Below are 16,766 nucleotides of genomic sequence, written 5' to 3'. Positions count from 1 at the left end.
CAATTTACAATATCTGCATTATGAAATGCATTTTTCTCTAGAGTCCCTAAATTACTCTAGTAAGGCAGTGTTGTATTATAACCAAATTCCTTAAAATTGATGAAGCAAATGCTGGCCACAGGCGGAGACCTCAGCCAGATTAGGGCAGAGAACTATGACCTTGAAAGTCAGCCCGCGTGATAAGAAAAAGTCACCTTCCTCTGCACCCCTCCCTGATCTTTCCTATGTATGTTTTCTGTGACTAAATCTGTGGAATAACCAAGAATTTCCCACAATATCTCTTGATCTTATGATGTCTCTGTGGTTGAGTCTATAACACAGCATGTTAAGAACCTATTGAAAAGTGAAAAATTAAGACAGGCCTGGAACATAACAGGACAAGTGAGAAACTATAAGAAAATGAAGCCTGGGCAGATGTGGTTTCCAGGATTATTCACCATAACCAGATCCAGGGATATTTAAACAGTACCCAGATATTCAATGTTAATACAGAATCATGTGCTCAAGTTCTTAGAATTGAATTCTGGACTTTTTTGGAAATGCACAAAGCTAAAAATCAGTTGCCTGCTTTTTCGGGAACTCAAACTGAACGGGTTAGCTCATGAAATACCCAGTTCATTCTTTTTACCATCACAGGCCTGTGACACAGGCAGTGTTCTCAGCCCGTGGGCTACTGTGCCTGCAGATCCAGAACATCCGGAACCCAGGGCTCCGGAATCTGCTTTTTCAGCAAGCTCACCACTTCATTTGCAGGCTCATAAGTTTGAGCACCATTGGTCTAGTGACCTGGGATTGTTACACTAGGGGAAAAAATACAGGTGTCCTGCTGCTCAAAACCTTCAAAGCCAAGTTTTTGTTTTGTGTCACTGGGGTTGAACCTCCATGCAGGGAGTTGTGTTAATGACACTGCTTACTTAGTTAGTTCCTTGCACAGAGTCACCTTTTTTTCCTAGAAGGCTCCCCTTCACTTTCTTTATCCTTCCCCCTCATCTATTGCTGTTTTTCAATTGCCATCCCTCAAAGCCATGGCAACCATTCTGAAATATTTAATGGGCATTCATTGTTCATAGGTATTCTTTCAACATGTGGGTTTGTGTGTGAGTGTGCATGTGTGGATGCTGGTGTGTTCCACATACCATCCTCTTTTGACTTTTTCACTCTACACCATATTTAAGATCCATCCGTGTTGTCCAGTGTTTGTCTAATCCATGTCTTCCACCTATAGCACAGTTCTCGGTGGTATACACCCACCACCTCTTACCTAGCCATCCCGTTAAGGGTAGTTTTAATTAATGGATCTTTGCATTCGAGTGAACCATTTTAAAGGGTTTAAACTACTTTTTCTAATGTTATGACCTGTTTATTTCTCCACTGGGCCCTAATAGGCCAAGTATAGAAAATGCAGCAATAACAGGCAAATGTAAGCAGACTTTCTGAGAAATGGATCATAATCAGTTTCCTTTCAGTGAATGAAAAAAATTAACAAAGAAACACGTTTTTTGTTGTTGTTGTTTTGTTTTTTTATTTCAGCTCATTGTGGGGGTACAAAAGCTCAGGTTATATACATTGTCCATGTCCCGCCCATCCCCCTGAGTCAGAGCCTCAAGCGTGTCCATTCTCCAGACAGTGCGCCTGGCACTCACCATGTAGTCATACCTCCATCCCCTCCCCCCACCCCCTACCTCCCCGAGTCAGCACCTTCAGAAACACGTTTTAAACTACTTTTTTAAAATGTGCTTTTGTCATTATTGTCCTTGTTCAATTGTTCTTTTTTTCTCTTTTCAGGAGCTCCAGAAAGCTGTGGACCACCGCAAAGCCATCATCCTCTCCATCAATCTCTGCAGCCCCGAGTTCACCCAGGCTGACAGCGAGGAGAGCCGGGACCTGCAGGACCGCTTGTCCCGGATGAACGGGCGCTGGGACCGGGTGTGCTGTCTGCTGGAGGAGTGGCGGGGCCTGCTGCAGGACGCGCTGATGCAGTGTCAGGTGCGTCGGGCACTAGGCAGGAGGTGACGGAGAGCCCAGCGTTAGCCGAGTCTGTGGCTTGAGGTAGCACGGTTTCTTGAGGGATGCAGTTGCTCCCCAAAGTCAGTATCTGAGTGAGGTCACTTTGTGCCCAAACTTTTCATTTTACTGGAGAAACTGTACATGTGATCAGGGTTCAAAGCCTTCATTTTCTCTCCAGCCTAAGAATGGACTATTCCCCACGTTTATCTCAGTCCCGACATTCCTCCAATGACTCATTTATTTCATTCATTCAGCAAATAGTTACTGGGCACATAGGCAGACAGTTCTTGAACATCAGAGTGAGCATTACAAATATTTATTCTTCCGTTCATACCATAGTTATTTGCTGAGTGTCCCCGTGTGGCAGCTACAGTGCAAAGCCGTTGGATACAGCATAGCCTCTGCTTTTGTCGGGGAAGACAATAAAATGCAAGTAAATAGTTAACCATGATCCTTACAGACAGCAATAAGAGTAACTGAAAAAAGCCACTTTGGGAGGGTGGTCAGGGAGCTCCGTGGGTCTTAAGCTGACTCTGGAAGGATGTTACTATGAAGGAGATACAACAAATGGGAAGTCTCTGGAGCAGGAAAGGGCTTAGTGTATTTAAGAACAAAAAGAGGCCAGTGTGACCAGAGCATGGTCAGCAAGGCAGGGAGTAATGAGAAAGACGGGGGAGGGAGGTGGTCAGGAACCTGATCACAGAAGAGTTTGGATCATATTCTAAGCATGATGGGAAAATCTGGAAGGATTTGAAGCCTGCTCTTCAGATTTATATTAATGTGTGCCCCAAGAGTAACAGCTCCTTGAAAGCAAGTACCCAAACAATTGTTTCACCTCTGCACCCCAGTGCCTTACACACAGGAGATCTTTAGTAACTTTATGTTGGATAAATGAATGAACAAATGGATGAATGAAAGGGCCATGGGATTGGACCTTGACCTTAAAAGATGGAAAGATTTGAATACATGGAGAAGAGAGGGGAGCAGAGTTGCTTCCTTCTAAACTGCGTAGTAACATTACTCTTTTTTCAGAAATAAAGTATTTTGATGACAATCTTCCTTATGTCTAAATTTTTCCCCAAGTAGTAAATTAGATGCTTTGGTAAGAACATAAACTCACGATCAGGTCTTTAGAACAGCACCAGTGCCTTCCTCAAAAAGGAGTGCTATGTATGACCTTAAAACCGATGCATGTTTGCAAATGGTAGCAGTTGGAAAGAATAGAAATTTAATCTGCACGAGAAAGGAAAATATATTACCCACAGCTGTTTTAAACTCCATATGTTTTTTTGTAGGATTTCCATGAAATGAGCCATGGTTTGCTTCTTATGCTGGAGAACATCGACAGAAGGAAAAATGAAATTGTCCCTGTTGATTCTAACCTTGATGTGGAGATACTCCAGGACCATCACAGACAGCTTATGGTAAGATGTACACACTCTGGCAGCTGCAGTTATTTTTAGCAGGGTTGCATTTCACTTACGTAAAATGAATGGAGATGGTAATTTTTTTTTCCTTTTGTGTTATACTCTCTATTTTACACTTTTAAAAAACTCCTTATGGTTTCTAATCTTTGTGAAGCAAACATGTGCATAGAAGATGACATCTGCTAGCTTTAGAGTCTGGTTTTAAAGTCATTGCTCGATTGTAAAACTCTTAGATGTCCTTAATCTTAATTACCTTGCCTTTATTGAGGCAGCTTTTTGGTGAATTATGCTTATTTTTAATTTAAACTTTATATGTTACATCTATGTCCCCAAAGTATATTTGGAGGCTTATAGTAAAAGGACATTAAAACTATTAGAATAGAAAGAGACAATTAAGTATTTTTAAGAGGAATTAATTATACCAGATTAAACATGAACCTTAGTGCCAAGTTTTCTTTTTTTTTTGTTTGAGACAGAGTCTTACTCTCACTCTGTTGCCCAGGCTGGAGTGCCATGGAGTTAGCCTAGCTCACAGCAACCTCAAACTCCTGGGCTCAAGCAATCCTCCTGCCTCAGCCTCCCGAGTAGCTGGGACTACAGGTGTGCACTACCACGCCTGACTAATTTTTTCTATTTTTTGTAGAGATGGGGTCTCATTCTTGCTTGGGCTGGTCTTGAACTCCTGAGTTCAAGCAATCCTCCCAGAGTGCTAGGATTACAGGCGTGAGCCACCGTGCCCAGCCTTAGTGCCAACTTTTCTGAAGGTGTGACAAAAAAGGAAACCTGATAAGTTAACTCATTTCCATTATCTGACAAAAAACATACCAGTTCTCAAGGAAGAAACTTTTTCTAGCACTAAATTCAAAAGGAAATTTACTGTGTCAATTCTTATGCAAGGATCTTTGGATGGTATAATGTACAGTGTATTTAAGTGATTTTATAGAAGATAAGGAAGCATATTTGAGTTCCATTAGGAGAAAATGCTATGCATTTTATAGCTTTCTGTGTTTTGAAAATGTCCTTTCTTAACATTTAATACTCACTAATCTAAGCTACAGAATTGGTACCTTTTAACTGAGTACCAGAAGGATCTTAGAAACCTAGAGAAAATAGCCATGCAACTTCATTTTTACTTGACATTCACCTCTGGCATTAAGTTGTGAATGATGAACCACCCTAAATCTTTTTTCAAATCTTGACTAGATATCAAAAGATACTCATACATACTTGAGTTTTGCTATATTTAGATATTAATGTTTTACTTTTCTCTTTAAAAGAATATCTTATATCTCACATAATGCTCTGTATTTTAAGTACTTTCATATACCTTAACCAATTGAACCTTCTAATAATACTTAACTGTGGACCAGGAATCAAATTAGAAAACTGAGATCAGAGAGGGTCAGGGGTCTTATAGAATATTTTTGACAGAGGCAGGATTAGAACACAGGCTGCAGGCTGCTGCATCCTTTAAAGCATGAATGTCACTTGCAGAAGCTCAGTTGTTATAACTGCCCACTAAGTTAAAGTGATGGCGTTCTGCACTTTCGGAACTTAGGCCAATTACCAAAAATTCTTAGAAAAATATTTATTATATACATAGCAAATACGGCGTGAACTGTTGGAGTCCCAGCTCAAAGTGACCTCATTGCAAGACATGTCTTGCCAACTGCTGGTGAATGCTGAAGGCACAGACTGTTTAGAAGCCAAAGAAAAAGTGCATGTTATTGGAAATCGGCTCAAACTTCTTTTGAAGGAGGTCAGTCGTCATATCAAGGAACTGGAGAAGTTATTAGACATGTCAAGCAGTCAGCAGGTAAGCTCTAAACAAATATCACTGTGTAGCATTTCTTACAGGAGATAAGAGAAGCATCATCTTCATCCATTTCAGAAAGACTTTGAATGTAGTACTTGTCAGAATGGAGTATCTACTCTGAATCACCACTCTAAGTAGTCCTATCTCAAAATAAAAAAGCAGACTCGTAAACTTTTATAGTAGGACACTACTTTTGATTCTGTTAATTCCAAAAGATCTCTTGTAATTGTTACTACTAACCCTGTTACCACCAGTACTGTGTCATTTTATTTCACTCTGTTTATTTAAAAATTCACATATTTTCAGCCACACAGCCATGGTAGAGCAAACTATTATAATTGCTACATCTGAGTTTTCTATTCAACATCTCTAAGGTATGAATTTGCCTTACGTATATAGTAATGAATTCATAAAAATATCCTCTGTCATTTATTTTTATTTTTTTTTTTTAGTAAATCTACTGCATCATGATATTATTGTTAATTTTGAGAAATGCTTTTGCAGGTACAGCAGTGCTTGGTAAGACTTCCAACATACGATTGTGAAATCCTGTCATGAATACACACTTTGCCCCTCTGTATGCATGCAAAAGAACAATCTATTCTGAATAGCAGCAGTGCCAGAAATAATACAATTTCTCTGCTGCTAAAAGGCAGATTCTTGGATGACTATCTTTTGTTTCTGAGTCAAATGAATTGGTTTCTCTCCAGCCTGAATGACCTGCAGCTGTAAGGCAAACTTCTTCCTCCTCCCAAGCTGATGTCATCTCATTTACTTCCATGTCACTAGGAAATAATAAAGCTATAAGTGAAACATAGCAATAACAAAGCTATAGTTTTATTTTCCAGAAGGGCCAAACTTACAACCTGGAAATCCCAATACACTAGGAGAATTAGGTCCCGTTCTTCTTGGAGCTGTCTGATTCCATTTTTCCTAAGGAATGGTTTGGTGTTTATGGTGGGGATGTGGGGGGCTGAGTGGAGGTGGAGTGGGAAGTACATTGCACGTTACAGAGCCCCACGGCCCTGGGACAGGGAGTTGTTAAAAGAATCTTCTCCCACGTAGGATTTGTCTTCCTGGTCTTCTGCTGATGAGCTGGACACCTCGGGATCTGTGAGCCCTGCATCGGGAAGAAGCACCCCAAACAGACAGAAAACGGTAACTTTGCACTGGTCGTTTTTCAGTTGTCCTGGGGGAGGGAACACTGGAGGGGTGACAGTATTTGTACCGACCACAGGGTCCACAGCCTCTCCTCCCGCCCCACAGCGGTCCCCAGACAGAAGAGGGCTGTCACACAGGGTAGTGCGCCTCCTCAGCCCTGCTGCGTGCCCTGCCAGCATGCGCTCAGGAATGGAAAATAGCAGTTCTGTTTTTCAAAAGAATCAGGATTCAACGTGTGGCTGGTATGCAGGGAAAAAAATTATTTTTCTTGTTCAAATGGCCATTTCTACAATGGTGCTCATTTGCCCCTTTGGTGGCTCCTTCAAACCACCACCGCCATGTCCACCCTAAAAATGCAGGCTGCGCTAGAGCAGTGCCTCCGCCGGAGGTGGACAGAAACACGGACGTCCTTGAGACCACTGAATGGTTGGCACCAGTGGAAGTTCTGTTGACTCTCAAGCAGAGACGTTTCCGAGTGGTGGTCCTGAAGGATTTTGGCAATTGTGCTGCCCCTAAAGTGGCAACAACCCAAGCCGATGCCCCACAGGCCAGTGGTGGGGGCTGCCTCCCTGGGACACAATGAGAAAGAGAAGACAAATTTCTCCCCTGCTGCCCTCTATACCTTGATTTCTCTGTGTAATTAGAAGCTTGTTTTTTTTTTTGTTTTTGGTTTTTGGTTTTTGTTTTGGTCTGGCTTTATGATTATATTCATTCCATTTCTCCTGAGTTCGTAGAAGGATTGATTTCATTTGTGCATTTTTGTTATAAACACATTCTATGCTGGTAAACGTATTATCACTTTGAGGATTGTTTTTTACTACATTCACTAGTTTCCTATAGATCCTAGTTTAAGAATGTGAAGGAATACTGGCTTTTCAAGTCAAATTTTAGCTTTCCTTTCGCTTGAATATTTAACTTGTTGGGGTTCATCACTACAAAGAAGAATCTCATGTCACCATTGTTATTTTTTATCTACCAAGAATTTTAATACTGGTTCAGTGTTCTAAAAGGTGAAAAAATATGTAACGTATCTTTGAAATACATGATATGACAGAGTGAATTTTATATTTATTATAAGTAAATATACAGAGACTCTTGAACACTGTAGAGTCACTTGAGTTTCTACTATGAAAAGTGGGGGGACATGTGCCCACCATGGTATGGGCTCCAGAACCACAACTTGTGATTTTTTTCAATGACTAATCATATAGATGTAAATTTTACTTCTTCAACAAAAGAAAAGCCAGTTTCCTTAATTTGTGGGTACTGATCATTTCATTTGGTTTATTTTTCCTTTGCTGCACTTTTAGTTTAATTTTCATTAGTAGCTTGTCTTTATTTGCCTGGACTGAACATTCTTCTTTCTTTACCCCCTGTTCATTGCAAACAGCCACGAGGCAAGTGTAGTCTCTCACAGCCTGGACCCTCTGTCAGCAGTCCACATAGCAGGTACCTCGTTCTCCTGGTTTCCACACTGTTCTAGAACTCGAAGAGGATGATGAAAATTGTCCATAATTTAGACAGGCCTGTATCTGGTCTGCCTCAGGGTAGTTGGGAAATTGTTCATTTCAGTCCACACCCTTTCCTAAGAAATTGGAAGAGGCGTTTCTAAATGGAAAGTACGAGTAAATCTCAGAGCATAAAATATTTGGACCCCACCAAAATTTTGTTTAGCCGCACATAGCCCATCTGGCACTTTTCATCAAATGGTATTTTCCACGTCGATAAGGATTCGGTACGACTGGTGGCACAGCTGCCATTGGACTCACGGCAGACTTTTATCATCCTCTTTATTTCTAGATTTTACAATAAGACAGGTAATAGATCAATGAATTATTTTACCACTCACAGAACCCACAACTCTGAATAAAATGTACTAACATCCCCAGCTTTTTATTTTATTTTCATGTTTTATCCAGATTGTGGGTTTTGGATTCTCAAAACGGCAAGCCCTAATTTGGTGTTCTTCACTGAAAACCTATAAACACCTCCTCTCTTCTGCTTATCCTGAAACTCTTCAGCCAGCACACTCAGCCACTCACTTTCCTAACCCCTGGCAAGCGCTTTCCCTCTGGAACCAACAGCAGTCAGCGCCCCCGCCCGGCCACCTCCCCAGAGCCCACTCACAGCTGCCACTCAGAGCTCCAGCCTTGCCTCCAGCAGTCCCTCACCCCTGCAGTGAGCAGTGCTTTGCCTTCTTTGTCGTTGGTGTGGTGTCTGTGCCTCCCTGCCCTTTCACCAATCGGTTCATGTTTCCCCAGACAGCTTCCTTAAAAATGAAAACACTGTCCTCGGAGCCGGTTTTGCGTTCCAATCCCAAGCAGTTCACTGTTAAAGTAGTTTGCCCCTCTGGAAACTTATCACCATGAGCAGGGATCTACATTCCTGGAAGGAGGGTGGGGATGAGGAAATGTAGAACTGTAAACAACCCCTGAGTAATAGTTTTAGTTTTCCAGCTGTGTGCTGAAGGGACTGGCTCTTCTGTTGGGTCCTTCCCACTCAGCTGAAGTCCTGCAGAATGTATTTTAGCACGCTTTCTGGTTTTAAGCCTCCCTTCACTATGTTGTTTTTTTCCCTTTGCCCTTTGGTTTAGTTTGAAGACAATTTTGTGTTTTGTTTTGTTTTGTTTTGTTTTGTTTCATCCTTAACAAAATAGCAATAGTGAAATATTGGGAAAAACTCACAGGGCTTTGGAAGCTAGTGATAAACGTCTCCAGATGCTCTGATGTTTTCTCCGTCCCTATGAGACAGTGGTGGACTGTAGACAGGTCATTGTGTTATGTAGTCCATCTTGCCCCCACAAATTGCTGATGTGCAGTGAACAGAGTACAGAATATCCCCCTAGCTTCCCTTTGAGGGTACCAGAGATCAATTCTTTGGTTGATACAAATGATGATGTTGAGAAAGGAAATAGCTCTTATGTTATCATGCAACACCAATAGCAGTCGCCCTTGGGTTCCCAAATACTGCATCTATCTGCTTCAACAATTATTTCAGACAGCCACACAGATCTTTTGAAAACATCAAGGGCATTGTTTCTTCGGGCAGCAAGTGCTTCCATGTGCCTCCTAACAGGGCTTTGCGACTGGGACAGCCACGTTCTCACTGCGACACCCACCAGGCGCCTTTCAGCTCTGCTCTGTCCAGCACTGTTGATTAACATTTTTCTGAGCATTCAGCACAGTGTTCACTTTGCTACTCAAGAGTGAATGGAATATAAATAATCTTCACCTGAATGGCAAACTTCCTCAAACACCTTGGCAGGCAGGTTGTGGTTGAAGATTCATGGGCTTCCTTACTCCTTGGCACTGCTGTCTGGGGGTCACCCAACTCCGACAATGAATGGCAGAGTCTGCTGGGGAAGAATGAACTTCACCCACAGGCCAGGCTGTCATGGTGTTCCTTGACTTTGAGACTCGAGATATCTTGTGTTTGATCTTGCACTGGTCCAGCAAATTTGAAAGGTTATTGCAGAAGCACAAATGGTTTAGAATGTTGCCCCCAGCAGTCTGCAACGGGAAAATTTTGGACATGTATTCTTCCTGGAAGAAGAGGCTGAGTGGGAAGAAACTGGGTATTAGTTTGAAGGGAGGGCCACTTATAAGTTTTTTGTCGTTTAAAGTCAGATGTTAATAATTTACCAGCCTGATACATATTTCAGTTTGATTTGATGGAGTTGATTCTTTGTCCTCATATGATGTTCTAAACCTACATATGGAGTGATGCCAGCAGTTACTCAACACCTAGTCTGTTTAGGCCCTGGGCCTACAAAATGAATACGATATGATTCCTGCCATTAAAAGGCTTGCAGTGTATCAGAATCTAGAGATTCCCTACATCGGTACAAGGAGCTCCCTAGCACTTCTTAAAATTCTGTGCATACATTCATAATCACTATCTTCATTATTTTTGTTTGAGATTAAACATATTTTAGAAGCATGTTTTCAAAGCAATGCTTATTATGGTCCAGCTGGTGCCTTTCTCCTACATCTGACTTAAAATTTTCTAGCCCTGTTGCCAATAATTCTGCAAAACTCTACTGTAGCTGAGTTCAAGATGACAGGTAGGAAGATTTTACTCCAATTTCCAACAAAACAAAGGAACAATTGCTCTGTAGTCCAGACTGTGTGAATTGATGACTTCCTTCTAAAGCTTAGAACTGTAAAATGCAGAATTGCCCTAACACCTTTGGTCTCTGGCACCTTCTTTACAGAAAACTAAGAATGAATGGGAAGTGCGACTGGCTGAAACACTGAGAGGGAGGGAAAAAGACCACATTGTAAAACTTGTTCAAGGTGGTCACATATATTTAAGTAAGTGCAGTGGGTTTTTTGCATGTACCCTGGGGTCTCACTATACACACTATTCAGTTTTTTGTGGAATTTGTTTTCGAGTCTTTTCTGACCCTGGGGATCTATTTTTTCAAAGCATTCAAAGAGCCGCAGCACAACGCGGTCTCCCCACTTAGGCAGTTTGGCTGCCCACGCCCCAAGGACAGCTGTGGGTCAGTGTCCAGTGGGCTTCCCCTTCGCTCTTTTGAGGCAGGCCTTCCCGGTGTCTCTTTGGGAACAAGTCAGGCAGTTTGAGAAATTCATCACATTTTTGAAAGAACCATGTATAAAGCAGGTATGTTTTCCTGAGAGAAGAAGCTGAATCCAGCCAACCCCCAGCACACCCTTGGTATAATTATACAGATAATAAGGAGAAGTTGCTGGCATTTATTTAGTGCTTAATGTATTCCAAGGACTATAGTAGGCATTGTGCATATGTTATCTCATTTAACCTTCACAAGAACCCCATAATATGGCTCTTCCCCAATTTATAGACAAGAACACGGGGTATTAGAGGGATAAAGACTGAGGATTTGAACCAGGTCACACCTGATGCTAGACCCTACCTTCTTGACAACACTGCTCTACTAAAGGCCTCTTGGTGAGTAGGATGCTTCAAACAAGAGTTCCAGGGCAGAGACCACCACAGGCTGCCTAAAGCAACTTAGGATTAGCCAGGATGTTTGGTTTAGAATAAGAGGAGTCTGGAGCCCTAACTTGATTCTGGAAACGTCTTCTGAACCACACATCCAGGAAACACTGGGTTTCAAAGACAGTTCGCATCAGAGCAGGCAACAAGATTATGGACAACCGAGACATTTCCGAACAATAAATTCCTGTTACGCACTGCCAGTGTTTGCCAACAAGTAACAAAATGAATTAAGTTTCTTTTCGTTTGGCTTTTAGGAAGCATGTGCAAAATCAACTCATTTTATTTTCCTTGATTATGTAAAATTTTCAAAGTGAGTCACACTCTATGTGCATGGTATTCTGAGTCCTCACATCTGTTTGTTACATACCGTTTCCTTTGCGGGATGTATTGTTAGGTACTACTCCCTCCCACCATCTTCCTTCCCCCACAACTGTATGTGATTTTGGAACAGATATGAAACAACCCCTGGGCAATTATTTACCCAGAAGTTTGAAGGAATGAGGGGAGTGAGAAAAATAAACATATATTCCCTTGTGCAGAATAAGCACATTTTTTCCTGAACAGAATTATATATTTCCCTTGATTAAGTTTCTGAAGTAAGTTTACACATTTAATTTTTTCTATATAAACAATCTAAACTGGCATCCATTTATGTCAGTGTAAGAATAAGGCCAGGGAAGAATGACCAGTGACTAGTCAACAAGTTTCCTCTGTTGTTTCCCTTACCTAATTTCCCAGTACTCTTGAAACTTAGGTGATTTTTAGATCAGTAGATAAATACTAAAAGTATCCTTTAGCCTAAGATCATTAACTAGTTGGTACTATTAATAAAATATCTAGACAGGTTCACCCTGAAGAAGAGGCAACTTTGGGCATGTTGAAACTCTGGTAGTTACCCCCAGGGGGTGGGCATTTTTCTCAGCAGATAGATTGGGCATTTTCAAGGGCATTTAACTGCATGGACGGTCACGAAGTACTGTGTGTTCCCTTTGTCCCTAACTGAGCCCGCTACTTCTCCCTAGGTCGGCATTCTTCAACATTAGAAGTCATGAGCAAATTAAATTTTAATAAAAGAGTGCTCTGATGCTGTTAAATGTGCCATGTCCTTTAACAGACTCTATGACGTATGAGCCCGTATTCCAAAAATGGTGACCTTTCTAGTTTTTCTCACGAATAAGCTAGTCAATGTGCAGCCCTTGTTTTGATCTTGATCTTTAACCGAATTGCTCAAAGAAGCTAATAATTGACAAAGGACTATTTAGCTCTATCAGATTGTATTATCAATGATATGCATAAATCTGCCCATCACTAATTTCCTAATGAAAATTAGTTAGATATTTAATCAAGAGGAAATGTGGAGCTCTCTTCTGTCGTTCTGTTGTAACTCATCCAGCTACAGGTGGTGAGTGTTTTTTGCCAAGACATATTTTCAAGTCAAGGGAAGGATATATTGAAGAAAAAATTCAATCCAGAGTTTGTGGGTGGCTATCCCATCCTTCTCAAGGCACTTTAAGACAAACCATTGAATCTTAAACTGTCAGAGCCAAAACAGTTTTAGAAATATCCATGTAGCCCTCATCATTGCAAATGAGAAAACTGAAGGCCAGAGAGACTAATTTATTGGCCAATGATTATATAACTGCCTCAAAACAAAATGTCCTCATGTCCATACACTGATTTGATGATATGTGTGATACTGTGAGGCTTCGTGACTAGAGGCATTTATTTCAGACGTGAAGAAACCCCTTGCTTCTACATATTTTAAGACATAAGTACAGTGTTCTCTTCTTTGCTTCTATATGTGAGATGCCTGTGACATAAACATGAGCTGTGTGGTCATCATTCATATCACCAACCAGCACAACATTGCAGAGCAGAGTGGTGGGGAGGGATTTGGGAACCCTGAATTCCTACTAGATCTCTTCCTTTAATTGTGGGATTTAGGGCAAGTCCTTTAGTCTATGTATAGTGTCCAAGTTTTAGTATTTGAAATCACAGGGTTGAAATCAAAGTTCTTCTACCTGTTAGCTTTGTAGACTTCAGCCAGTTATTTTTACTTCTCTGAGCCTCCTCTTTGTCATCTATAAAAATGAAGATAATAAGCACAGACCTCAGAGGAATGTTGTGAGGATTAAATGATAGAAGCCAAGGTAAATGCTTGGGGTGTTGCCTAGCAATTAGAAGAATAAACGTTGACTATCCCTAGCTACTTATCTACAAAATTAGGAAATGGATTCCGTGCTCTCTAAGGCCTTATCTAAACATGAATATTTTATACTCAGGTAACTCAAGAAGTTTCTCTTTTCCCTTCCATATTTGACATATTCCCTTCCATATTTGACATATTCCCTTCCATATTTGACATATTTCTTTTGTGTTCTATATTTTCACAAAATGTACATTTTTTTTTTCCTTTTCAGCTTATTAAGGAATAACTCATCGGGCTTAGCATAAGGGCAGTTAATCAGTTTGACCACTAGATGGTGATTGAACTCTTGCGGCTTCTGGGTTAGGAGACTATTTACACTGACAAATTAGCAGAAGACAGAAAACATGAAACATGGAACTTAAAAGTTGGAAGACCATCTATTTTAATGTGAAGAGGTTAACGAGGAGGTTGGCACACAGAGGCTAAGTGAGTCATTCAAGGTTACACTGCCATTAGTTGTGGACTTCAGAAAAGAACACAGTTCCAATTTAGGCCAGTGATTTGTTTTTTCATTACACTACAAAAAGGGTATTAGAAACCCAGCGTGGTGCAGGGCTGCTTGGGGTTTTTGCAGAGCCAGTCTGCTTGTCCCCCATGTTTCTCTGATGGTTTAATAAAAGAGTTTTGAGCAGTCCCTCTGATCTCTTTTAAGGAGATAATATCTGTTTTTTATTTTAACATTTATTTTCTCGAGTGCCACCCTATCCCCCACTGATATTAGGGTAATATGTCTTCAGAAATTAACAGCTAATAAGGGAGCTACAAACATACTGTTTTCTTATGAGCCAAATCTACAGTTACCAATACAGTTTTTATATCTTCATATTTTTCCAATGGCCTCACATTCAACATCCTTATTCTTAGTGATACAAAAACCATAAGGGAATTCATACTAGGTGTGTGGGAATGTGTCTCCTTGGTGTATCTATTCTTTTTTGCTCATTCAGTGTTGTCTGGGTGTGAGTGTACACAGAATGCCTCTTGTAAATAACATTTCTTATTCATCTTCTCTACTCATAACGAAACAAAACGTTAATGGCTGTTCACAAAAAGAAAACAGCGGCACCCAACCTCAGCACTCAGAACCTACTTTCATATTCAATGTTCCACAGGCAGGCTTTCTTAGGAATTCTGAAATCTGTGCTTAATCTGTAATGCACTGTTTAAAAGGAAGATAAAAGTGAGATAGAAAAACTTGGACCTTTGAGTCTAGATGGGGCTTCAAGATGACAATCTGTCCTCCTCAGAAAGTTTTCCAAAGTCACAGAGCTAGGGACGGGATCAGCCTAGAATCTACATCACCCAACAGCACTGTTGTATAGACAAACTCCATTGCTATCCCTTCAACCAGCTTTGGAACCCAGTAATGTCAGGGCCAGATGCTGATTCAGTGCAAGATGAAACCAGGGTAAACTCTAAGATTAATTAAGCTTTTGTGGGTCTGTGCAAAATGAGTAGGACCGTTTTTATTGTTGCTACATGGATTTCGGCATATTCAGGATGGCTAAATGGGATACTTTGTATGATCCTGACAGCAACTAATTTGCCTAACAATATTTCTGATACTCTCAAACCAAAAATGTACTGCATCAAACTTTCACATTTTAGTTATCTTGGATTTACTTAATTTATGATGGTAGAATATGCGTACAGCAGTTATCTTTGTTGACGGAAAATGTTTCACCAAATTAAGGGATAAGAGGAGTGGGATTTGAACCGACTTAGTTAAGCTGACTGACTAAATGTTTGTTTTTCATCAGTGCAGTTTCCAACAACTTCATTTGGTGGTGGGGAGTGACCTGGGCCTTCTGCGGGAGGCTGGCAGCTAACTGCCAGGTTGGGTTGTGCTTGGCATGGCCCTTAGCTTCCAGGAAGGTGCAGAAGCAAAAAGCAGCATCCATCCAACAGCTGAGTTATTGGAGTTATTTATGTCGCTTCTCCTCTCAGGTCCACAAAAGGTGGTTCCGATTCCTCCCTTTCTGAGCCTCGGCCGGCTCGGTCGGGCCGAGCCTTCCTGTTGAGAGTCCTCCGAGCCGCTCTTCCCCTTCAGCTTCTCTTGCTGCTCCTCATCGGGCTGGCCTGCCTCGTACCGATGTCAGAGGAGGACTACAGCTGCGCCCTCTCCAACAACTTTGCCCGGTCATTCCACCCCATGCTCAGATACACAAACGGCCCTCCCCCGCTCTGAACCAAGCAGACGCCATCTGCAGACGTGCTGGGAACGTTAGGCGGATTGGGCCAAAAGCAGTCCCAAGCTGTCAACAGGAGGACCTTGATCTTGGCAGAAGCCCCCGGCGTGGCAGCTTCAGCTCTCCTCCACATCCTGTGTGTGCAGATCCTGGCTTCCGAGGTGGAGGACCAACAATAACAGGAGGGCAGACAGACCACAGAAGGTCTGGAAGGAATTTGGTTGGAGACTCTGAGCCTTGGCTCTAAAGAGGTTGAGTAAGGACCTCCGAAGTTCCCTGGACTTGTGAATTCTGGGCCTTTGGTCCGTTTTATGCATAGCCAAGGACTTCAGTAGACCATCCGGGCAGCTGTCCCATGGTGCTGCTCCATTTATCCAATGAATGACCCTCCCAAGCACCATGTCAGTATCGTACAATCTACCCAACAACCAGTGCTGGAGAGATTTTAGAACCTTGTAACATACAGTTTTTAAGAGCTTATACGGCAGCCTCCTTTTTACCTTGTTTTCCTCTTGGGCATGATGTTCTAACCTTTGCTTTAGAAGCACAACGTGTAAATCTAAAAAGGCACTTTTTTAAAGGTATAAAGAAAAACTAGATGTAATAAATAATATAATAGAAGGCTTTATGTGAAAAAAGTTGAATGTTATAGTAAAAAAAAGATATTTATGTATGTACAGTTTGCTAAAGCCAAGTTTTGTTTGTATTGATTTCTTTGCATTTATTATAGATACTGTAAAATATTTTGTCTGTGCTTTTTTTCCTCCTAAACGAATGACTCTAAATTTCACTGTTAAGCTGGCACTGATCATAATGCAACCTAAGTTATCTTTTTTTTTTTGGTGGAATGAAGCTGGAACAATATATATATATATATATATATATATATATATATATATATATATATATATATATGTATATATATATATATATATATATATATTAAAAGAACAGGATGATTAGAGATAGTGCAT

At 41.1% G+C, this 16,766-nt stretch overlaps 1 protein-coding gene across 3 annotated transcripts in view; it reads left to right on the top strand.

Moving 5' to 3' along the window:
* Positions 1 to 16,535, top strand: part of SYNE1 (spectrin repeat containing nuclear envelope protein 1) — a 427,753-nt gene extending 411,218 nt beyond the window's left edge. For all 3 annotated transcript variants that reach the window (XM_045544593.1, XM_045544592.1, XM_045544591.1), the window contains 6 exons: positions 1,786 to 1,986; positions 3,303 to 3,431; positions 5,038 to 5,250; positions 6,316 to 6,408; positions 7,802 to 7,860; positions 15,551 to 16,535. In XM_045544593.1, coding sequence (XP_045400549.1) covers positions 1,786 to 1,986; positions 3,303 to 3,431; positions 5,038 to 5,250; positions 6,316 to 6,408; positions 7,802 to 7,860; positions 15,551 to 15,791 — 936 coding nt within the window. In that variant the 3' untranslated portion in view covers positions 15,792 to 16,535. The remainder of the gene's footprint in view (positions 1 to 1,785; positions 1,987 to 3,302; positions 3,432 to 5,037; positions 5,251 to 6,315; positions 6,409 to 7,801; positions 7,861 to 15,550) is intronic.
* The last annotated feature ends 231 nt before the right edge of the window (positions 16,536 to 16,766 follow it).

This window comes from Lemur catta, chromosome 2 (genome assembly GCF_020740605.2).
Source record: "Lemur catta isolate mLemCat1 chromosome 2, mLemCat1.pri, whole genome shotgun sequence".
NCBI lineage: Eukaryota > Metazoa > Chordata > Mammalia > Primates > Lemuridae > Lemur > Lemur catta.
The sequence above is the reverse complement of the archived record's forward strand: the minus strand, read 5'-3'. Positions and strand labels throughout refer to the sequence as shown.